This window comes from Electrophorus electricus, chromosome 5 (assembly GCF_041902795.1).
Source record: "Electrophorus electricus isolate QZ-2024a chromosome 5, ASM4190279v1, whole genome shotgun sequence".
Taxonomy (NCBI): domain Eukaryota; kingdom Metazoa; phylum Chordata; class Actinopteri; order Gymnotiformes; family Gymnotidae; genus Electrophorus; species Electrophorus electricus.
The window spans coordinates 12,627,501-12,637,500 of NC_137501.1; the positions used below are offsets into that span (position 1 = coordinate 12,627,501).

The window sequence follows — 10,000 nt, forward strand, 5'->3', positions numbered from 1 at the left end:
TTTGCTAACCTGCCTGGATAATTGAGTTTCCCCTAAACAGTGCCAGCCTCAGGTTCAGTCAAACTCCCCTGAAGCGGAAAGTAGCTCTCATTTTGAAGACCGGCACTAACTACATGGGTGGGCTTTCTTTCCCAAAGAACCCATAAATGTCTTCGTTTCCAAACTCGCTAGTAAAGACTTTCACCTAAATTAGCTAGGAAAGCTTCGTGATTGGTCAAACTAATTTCCTGTTTGTCTGACTCCCCCAGGAAAGCTTTCCACAACTTTAATTACTTCTTCTTCTTCTACAACGTGATCTTGGGTGTGGGGAGTTGCGTCTTACGACTGTTCGCCAACAGCTTCGTGGGTTTGCTGTTGGTGTCACGCATCGACAGGACCATCATGCCACGTGGCTACGAGCTCATGGACAAGGGTATGAAAGGGTTCCTCAAAACTGATCTGAAATCAGTTCTGCTTCTGGTTATATTATGACTACAGATGAAATTTAAGCTGTTGGAGCTGATCCTACGCCTCCTGCCCCTAGCTTTATTATCTTTTTGCTAGTTGTAGAGTTGGGTAAAAATATCGATTTCCATCTTATTGTCATAGGTTTTAATGCTTTAAAGCTTTAAAGCAAAACTATAGGTTTAGACACAGATGGATCTGTGCACGGTGAAAATCTAAATAAACTCACTGCAAGATAACTTAGCCTGGCACTGACTACCTTCAAGTATTCCTGTAGTTAATATCAGAGTAGTCTGCTCAAATGCCTCTTTTAATGTCTTTGTAGTATATTTTATCTGTCTTTGTCTCACCGACACGCTCATGTGATTTACCAAATCAAATTTAGATCTATGTGGAATCTGTCACTCCAAGACAATCTCCACAGTATATTGATCTACATGCGTAAAGATGTTTTCAACTTTTTCAATCAACTTTTCAGTTTGGCAGCACAGCGATGTTTATGTCCTTAGAATGACCATCTCAAATTCAGCTCGCTAGCTAGCTAGGTTGCCCAGGGCAATAAAGCAGGGTAATAAAGCAGAATACAGAGTGTGTGGGAGAGGCATAAACGTTCTCAAAGTAAAGATTACATAAGCCTTACCCAACTTAAGGACAACCAGTTTCACATCATTTATTGGAAAAATATTCTGTATATGTACATTGCGTGCTCAGAAGAGCAGTTAACCTTATGTGTAAGATTAACCTAATGTGTAACTTCACCTGTGTAGGATTTACCTGAAGTGAACAATGAAAGAAACTGGTTGGTGTGCTCAGACTTTCTTCAGAACAGTTGGTTGTTTCTGGAGTTGCTTTAACCAACATGAAAATCTGTAGTAATACTTCAAAACTTCAGTCTTCAATACTTCAATCTGTAGTTACACTCCAAAACAAATGATCATAGTACAGTTTTATTTCTGCTTTTGTATTACTTCTTTAAAGGCATTTTTTCTTTTTGTTAGGCTACAGATAATGTCGTAGCTCAAGAAATATCACTTTACTCGCTGGGAATCTAAAAAACATGTTAGCTACGACTGATCCCTCAGACTAAAAACTTATTTGGCCTAAACAATCTCTTCTACATGTCACTTAGCACTCAGAGCCGAGCACAACTTCATTCATAATTATTCCTACGCTAGTACACAATTTACTCATTTGATTTATATAAAACTGATTTTGTGTTCCATTTGCAAAGTTTATTACAATTTAAACTTCCTACGAATATTTCATTGTTGCTTATGAAATCCTATGGGGTTAGACTAGGCTACCACACGTCAGCAGGTGAGTAAAGCACCTAAAATGTGTATTCTCCATCCTCAAGTTCTTGGTAGCTTGTTCTTGCAAGGAAATTTAGAAGGAACATCCATGTTTCCTGGGAATCCAAGTGTGTTCTTCATGTTCCTGACACTGAGGAACATTCACTGTCATTCCTCAGCAAGACAGTTCAGGCTGTTCAAGCACTGAATCTCCAGGGCAAACCAGTGAAGTTGCTAGCTTGCTATTTGATATGCTAGCTGCCAAATTGTAATAGAGTCGAAGCAATCAACACAGCATGTGCACAATCAGTATTTCCATATTGTCCACTAAAATGCATCAAAGACCAGCAGGAAGTCCTGACATTATACTGCTATGTTAATATTACATCATGTTATACCAAACATCCTTCCACCGTCCTTTACTGAGGTACACACGGTTTACACGCTCACAAGAGTCAACCACATCTGACTTAAGACAGACACATGTGAGGCCAGTAAAAGATATATGTATGGCATATTCTTTATTTCTGTTTTAGTTTTACACTTAATTTTTAGTAAGCATTTCTACCCAAAGGTTTCTAGACGAACGTTATTGGAGTGCTATTGGAGCATTCTTGTAGTGTTATTGGAGCGTTATTGGAGCATTATTGGAGTGTTATTGGAGCATTAATGGAGTGTTAAAGGAGTGTTATTGGAGTGCTGGTGATTTTTGGTAAGTGGTATTTGTAGCGTTCCCTGTCTTTTGTGTTACTACTTTCATTAATTCACTGTGTTATAAGATGCTGTTTCATATCTAGCATTGATTCTCCTAAGATCTCTTTAAGCCACTGACATTGTATTTGTCATCTTTCATTCCAAAACCGAATCAATACTGAATTGAAGTATCGAAATCTAAACGAACTGGGGGATTGGGGCTAATATCCATGTCCCGTTACATAACAAATCTAAACAAACTGAGGGATCAGTGCTAATATCCAAGTCCAGTTAGATACCAAAACAGAGACTTATATCTGATAACTACTGAGCAGGTTCAAAGGCTGGAAGAGTGGAACATGACATATATTCATTTATTTAGGCTACCATACATGGATAGGGATGATAATGGCAGATCATTACCACAGCAACCCTATTACGGTTTGTTTCTGCCACCTGTTGCTCATGCGGACTTTGGAGAGAGAGAGAGAATCTGATCTTTGGCCCTGCTTTAACAGTACCTCAGGTAAACATACACGCCACACACACTCACACTTTGACTGCACCTGTCACCTTGTGGATATGCCCCTTCTCTCTGATTGGCTGTCTCCCCCTCTGCTGTTCCCCAGGCAGTCCAGTAGTGGGCAGAGCGCGCGCTCGCTGGCTTCTCGTCTACACTCTGCTGAGGAACCCCAAACTCGTCCTACTGAGGAACAGACAAAAATGCAACCATGACAACCAGGAAGAGTTGTTGCAGTAGATTGGGAAAGGGTGGGATCATCTGCACTTTATGAAAATGAATCTTTCAAACCCAGTGCAGTCACCCAATCAAAGAACAGATCGTGTTTGAAAGAACAAAGTTTTCTACAAGTGTATGTATGAAACATTAGTGTGTGTATGAAACAGTAGTGTGTGTATGAAATATTTGTGTATGTATGAAACATTACTTCCACTAATGTCAGTGTGGAAGAAACACTTACATTAGCTAGGTTTCTTAGATCTAGTTTCCCCCTCTTTTACAATTCCTTTTTTATCCTTTGTAATGATATATAGAAACACACACATTCTGCATGGAGGACATTTTCAGAAATTGTTCGTGTCCAATGCGCTGAAAGTCATCTGAATAAAATTTTATTAATAAAATGTTTACAGGCCTATCGATTAAAATCACAATGTCCTCTCTCATTAAAATATCCATTATGCTATAAGGATAGCGATTCAATATTTCTGTATTTATATGCACAACTTTTCTCCCTCAAAAATCTGAAAACCAAGCAGTCAATACCTTTAAGTAGAATTTAATTATGCAAAGAGCTGAATTTTAGCAGAGTGCCCTGTCCTCCTTCCCCAGAGGAAGACCAGACTGGCCTGGTGTGAACAGGCACAGCCGCATTAGGACAGTATTAATGCACTGAAGTGTCTTCGGAGTTAGAAGTTCGAATTTTTTATTGTCTTTTATCTTTTATCTATATTGTGCTCTGTGCAAGATCTTTTCTTACCATTTGCACCTTTCTTTTAATGTACCTGTTTTAAAATTTTCATTTTATTTCCTTACATTAACCTTAGTTTTCTATTTTAATCAAATATATTTTACTTTATTTTAATACATTGTTTTTTGTAACCATTTCATTTTTGGCAAAAACCTTCCCAAGGTGTTAGATCTCAGGATGACAAGGGTTATTATTCTTCTATGCAATCTTTATTTTCAGTAAAACACTTTGCTTGTTTATTATATTATTATTATTATTATTATTATTATTATATGAATAAAATTGTTATTAATAATAGTATTGATATTAATACAATATGAATAATAATATTACAGTCACAAATAATATTATTGTTGTTTATTATTATTATTATTATTATTATTATTAAATATCAACATCACTACCACATTTCTCTGCTCACTACTGCTGGGCATTTCTATATATTCCTGTTGATTGGAGTAAAATCTATTAGCCTGCTACTTAGCTAGCTAGCTAAACTATTAGACCATATCAAAGATGTTTTTGGGGAAGTAAACAATTTTATGCTTCATTTGCTTTTGTATTTCATTTTTATACTAAATGTACTAAATGTTAAAGTTATAAACAACAAAATAAACAAAATAAACTTCCATGTTGTGATAAAATGGCGTAAAGGCGACAAAGTAAATGTGTTGGAGAGTCATCACAAAGCCCAAAGTGAGCAGAACACTGGGAGATACTGGGCGATAGTGAGAGATATTAGGAGATATTGGGAGATATTGGGAGATTTTAGGAGATACTGGGAGATATTGTGTTTGAATTTTATTTCAAAATGTTAGAACATTTGTTGTAAGAAAGCTGTGCTTTTCTCAGCTGAGATGTCCTCATAGTGAAGATCACCAGAATCATTTCACCATTCTTTATTAAGTTTTTTTTTTTTATGTCAGTTAGATCGGCCTGAGTTTTAGAAAATTATTTGGGCAGTGGTAGCTCAGTGGTTAAGGTACTTGATTTGTAATCGTAAGGTTGCTGGCTCAAGCTCCACCACCACCAAGTTGCCACTGTTGGGCCCCTGAGCAGAACCCTTAACACTCAATTGCTCAAGTTGTACTCAGTCATAATTGTAAGTTGCTTTGGATAAAAGCGTCAGCTAAATGCCGTAAATGTAAATTTGGCATGTGAGCCAGGTGAAGGCCAGGAATGAGGGCCATCACTGCATCAGTCAGCCAATCACTGTGCCCCTATAGCATTACCTCATGCCCATCACACACACTATCCAGTTTAACTTAACTGTGTCCACCTGTGTAAACCCTAGCTGAGATGTGGACAATCACGTGGGAGTCCTTGTACTAAAACAGCAGGCAGCTCTGTGTGATTGCTATTGACATATCTAATCTGTAAATACCTTCAGGGTGTTGTACTTTGGTGAATAAGGGTCTTTGCCCCCGGTTAGCAGCTGTGGAACGTTGACATTTTTTAAAATAAACAATTGAAGGTCAGAATTGGGCCTGTCGTCGACTTCCTAGATGTCTTTGTCTACAGGTGTCATGGCTCCGCCTGTCCTGAGCTGCACCATGTCCACACAATGAAGTGAGGGACGTGTACTGTGCCTGCGACTACTTCATCTGTAACATCATGACAGAGCAATGTCTCCTGTATATTAGTGTGCTTCAGGATATCAATATGCAACTTTTCTCTGTCATAATTGTATGTGTGTGTGTGTGTGTGTGTGTGTGTGTGTGTGTGTGTGTGTGTGTGTGTGTGTGTGTATATTTAATGATTTACAGACAGAACCTAGAATAGTCCCGTGGGCATTTCAACAGTTCCGCTGTTATCAGCGTAATTTGAATATCTGGTGAATTCCAGCCCTGGGGCATTTTCACAAAAGTATTGTAGTGTTAAGATCGTAATTCAGAGAGTTAGAGAGAAAGAGAGAGAGAGTGTGTGTGTGTGTGTGTGTGTGTGTGCGTGCGTGTTTGGTGTAATACTTACACTACACTACCATTTAAACATCATTGAGATTTGGGGAAACCTTTTGGGAAACTGGACCCTGCTCAGCAGCACACTCACGCACGCTCAACAGTAGCAAGAGGCTGGGGTCAAAGGTCATGGGTCATGTGACGGGACTCTGATGTAGAGAGTGCTATGTACGGTGAGACACCAGCGATTTCTGCTGCAGGAGGTCAAAGCGTCGTTGTGAAAACGCTGAAGCAAACAGGAATTTTGGAGGAAGCCGAGGTCGTTTATTCCAGAGTCTTGTCTCCCGAGGTCGTTTATTCCAGTGTCCTGTCTCCCGAGGTCATTTATTGCAGCGTTCTGTCTCGCTATCGACAGGAAGCATGTGAGTGCCTTCTGCTTTATCCCACCAGCACGCCTTCACTCTGCCTCACTCTGTTTCACTCTGCCTTCACTCTCTTTCACTCTGCCTCACACTTTCACTCTACCTCACTGTTTCCGGCCTGGGGAGAAGAAGGTACTTCGGTTACTCTCCTCAGGCCATGAGAGTTCAGTGTTGGTGTTTGAATATGATATTTAAGTGTTGGTTTCTAAGGCTTTCTGAGTATTTGAGACAGTTGGTTATAGTCACAATGTTTGATTAAACTTATAGTAGTTATGGTCATTTCCTGGCATGTAAAGAAACATTGTAAAGTGTCACAGTGTACACATGCTGAAATCCTCAGGGACCAGCGGGGCACTGGGTTGTACTGGGCTGTACTGGGCTGTAATGGGTTGTACTGGGTTGTACTGGGTTGTACTGGGCTGTACTGGGTTGTAATGAGTTGTACTGGGTCGTACTGGGTTGTAATGAGTTGTACTGGGTCGTACTGGGCTGTAATGGGTTGTACTGGGTTATACTGGCTTGTAATGCAAATGGTAAGATTTGCGAAGACTAAAAGAAACAAAAAAGAATCATTTTATGATTCGGAAATCCCCGCACATATTTCAGATTACGTTCATCTTTTTAATCTTAATCTTTAATCTTTAATATTTAATCTTAGCTCTTAGGGAGTGTTTAAAGTCACATTGTCTCATTCTGTGTGTGTATATATATATATATATATATATATATATATATATATATATATATATCTTAATCTTATATATATCTTATATATATATATATATATATATATATATATATATATATATATATCTTAATCTTTAATATTTAATCTTAGCTCTTAGGGAGTATTTAAAGTCACATTGTCTCATTCTGTGTATATATATATATATATATACATATATATATATATACACACCCTTTAAGAAATGTCAACATCTTTACGTAGACACTTTATCATCTGGGTGTTATTGATAAAGTCTGCTGGATCAATAGGTAATCGGACCATTACGGGGGATCAGGTGTTATATATTTTACAAACCAATGAGCTAAGAACAGTGTGTGTGTGAGTGTGTGTGTGTGTGTGAGTGTGTGTGTGTGTGTGTGTGTGTGTGTGTGTGTGTGTGTGTGTGTGCGTGCGTGCGTGTGTGTGCAGGTGCGTGTGTTTAAGATAGGATGACATTCTCTCTCTCCCTCTCTCTCTCCCCCCTGTCTCTCTCTCTCTCTCTCCCTCTCTCTCTCTCCCCCTCTCTCTCTCTCTTTCTCCCTCTCTCTCTCTCCCTCTCTCCCTCTCCCTCTCTCTCTCTCTCTCCCTCTCTCTCTCTCCCTCCCTCTCTCTCTCTCTCCCTCTCTCTCTCCCTCCCTCCCTCTCCCCCTCTCTCTCCCTCTCTCTCTCTCTTTCTCCCTCTCTCTCTCTCCCTCTCTCCCTCTCTCTCTCTCTCTCCCTCTCTCTCTCTCCCTCCCTCTCTCTCTCTCCCTCTCTCTCTCTCCCTCCCTCCCTCTCCCTCTCTCTCTCTCTCTCTCTCTCTCTCTCTCTCTCACAGGGAGTGTGTTTCTCTGGCCCTGTTCCTGCACGTGTCCCTGCTTCCGTCTGTGAGTGAGAGTGACAGGAACAAAGACATTGTAACACTCTGGAGTTTATGATAAATGTTTTGTTAATTAATACATCATAAAAGATTCCAGCCAAACAGAACGAGTCTATGAGCAGTACACCAGGGCAGAAGCAAGTTAACAAGAATTCTCAGTCAAATTCTGAGGGTTTAGTGTGTGTGTGTGTGTGTGTGTGTGTGTGTGTGTGTGTGTGTGTGTGTGTGTGTGTGTGTGTGTGTGTGTGTGTTGTGTGTGTGTGTGTGTGTGTATGTGTGTGTGTGTGTGTGTGTGTGTGTGTGTGTGATGTAGGTGTGTATTGTGGCCTGGCTCTCGTTCCTGCAGCACAGAGTGACAGTTCAGCCCATTGAGCAGCGCTTTCCGTACCTCCGGGGCCGCTTTGGCATTGTGGTGTGAGTGACACACACACACACTCATACACACACACACACCCCATATACTACACAGAAGACACACACACACCCCACATACTACACAGAAGACACACACACACACACACACAGAACACACAAACGCACACACATACACACACCACACAGAAGACACACACATACACACACACACCACATACTACACAGAACACACACACACACCCCACATACTACACAGAAGACACATACAAACACCACACAGAAGACACACACACACACACAGAACACACACACACACACCACATACTACACAGAAGACACACACACACACCACATACTACACAGAAGACGAACACACACACAAACACACCCCATATACTACACAGAAAGCACACGCATACACACACAGAACACACACAACTGCCCTCCTGGACAGTTATGACCATGCCTATCAAAACAAAACAAAAAATACAAAAAACAAAGCAAAAGAAAAGAGAACAAAAAAACCCCTCAAGATCCCAGAATTTGTTCTGCTACTCAGTTCACATGACCTAAGGACCCTCCCAGGTTTGTCTCTATGCTGCTTTAAATAGAGTGACCGGACATATCCCCCGTTTGTTTATCTTACCCATCGCTCTCTGAATTACGACCCACGCGTGGCACGTTTGCTGTGTGTGTGCTTGTCAGGCCGCTGGATTTCATCGGCAGCATGAGCAACCGCTGGTCGTATGGCTTCGCATTCGGCGCCATCACCCCCAGCCTGCTGCAGCTGTTCTCAGACACGTACGTGCCGCTTCACGTCCCCGTCTGGGCTAAAGGTACAACATACACTCTTACGCTGCTATGGCTCCTCTAGTGCTGTCAGAGTACTGAAACAGTGTGTCTCAGAATACTGAAAATAGTGTGTCTTAGAGTAGGCTACTGAAAACAATGTGTCTCAGAGTACTGAAAACAGTGTGTCTCAGAGTAAGCTACTGAAAACAGTGTGTCTCAGAGTACTGAAAACAGTGTGTCTCAGACTTTTGTCTTGTCTGCTGTGTGAAACGTACACTCACAAGTTCGAGACATTTTTGACTGAGCTGTCCAGTGACATCAAACCATTATGATGTTTTGTAATATGCCATGTGTAAAACTTATTACAGTTAATTTTGTGTGTGTGTGTGTTTTTAGTTTTTGTGTATCTGTTGGGGGCACTGGAGGTGGGCGTGGCCTACATGCCTTTCTTTGTCTGTCTGTCAACGCCAAATCAAGCATTTGGAGGAGTTATGGGTCTGCTCTACACACTTGCCTGGTACACACACACACATACACACACCCACACACGCACACATGCACACGCATGCATACACACACACACACACATAGAGTGTATCGTGTAAAATGTGGTTGTGTGTCTTTATTAGTTTGATCGTGCGACTGTGGCATGTTGTGGACTATACTGGTGTGTGTATGTGTGTTTGTGAGTGTGTGTGTGTGTGTGTGTGTGTGTGTGTGTGTGTGTGTGTGTGTGTGTGTGTGTGTATTTTAGGTTGATTATTTGACAGTGGCATGTTATTGACTATAATGGTGTGTGTGTGTGTGTGTGTGTGTGTGTGTGTGTGTGTGTGTGTGTGTGTACATGCGTTAGGCTGATTGTGCGACTGTGGGATATTGCTACTTGCCCTGGTGGTCAGGTAAGTCACTGACACTCTGTAATGTGATTAAATATTTCTTTAAGCATAGCATGTGTGTGCATGTGCATGTGTGTAGTGGGGTACACCAGATGGCCCACGACGTTTACAC

General features: G+C 40.9%; 2 protein-coding genes across 3 annotated transcripts in view; both read left to right on the plus strand.

The window, feature by feature from the left end:
- LOC113583540 (stimulated by retinoic acid gene 6 protein-like) overlaps positions 1–4,548 on the plus strand; it is a 16,299-nt gene extending 11,751 nt beyond the window's left edge. For both annotated transcript variants that reach the window (XM_035529801.2, XM_035529797.2), the window contains exons 18-20: positions 249–412; positions 2,812–2,955; positions 3,059–4,548. In XM_035529801.2, coding sequence (XP_035385694.2) covers positions 249–412; positions 2,812–2,955; positions 3,059–3,189 — 439 coding nt within the window. In that variant the 3' untranslated portion in view covers positions 3,190–4,548. The remainder of the gene's footprint in view (positions 1–248; positions 413–2,811; positions 2,956–3,058) is intronic.
- A 1,474-nt stretch (positions 4,549–6,022) lies between these two features.
- The window catches only part of LOC113583539 (stimulated by retinoic acid gene 6 protein-like), a 14,216-nt gene continuing 10,238 nt past the window's right edge, over positions 6,023–10,000 (plus strand). Inside the window, exons 1-6 of the mRNA XM_081714200.1 lie at positions 6,023–6,239; positions 7,784–7,832; positions 8,139–8,239; positions 8,906–9,036; positions 9,389–9,509; positions 9,846–9,891. Of these exons, the coding sequence (XP_081570326.1) occupies positions 6,238–6,239; positions 7,784–7,832; positions 8,139–8,239; positions 8,906–9,036; positions 9,389–9,509; positions 9,846–9,891 (450 nt within the window). The 5' untranslated portion in view covers positions 6,023–6,237. The remainder of the gene's footprint in view (positions 6,240–7,783; positions 7,833–8,138; positions 8,240–8,905; positions 9,037–9,388; positions 9,510–9,845; positions 9,892–10,000) is intronic.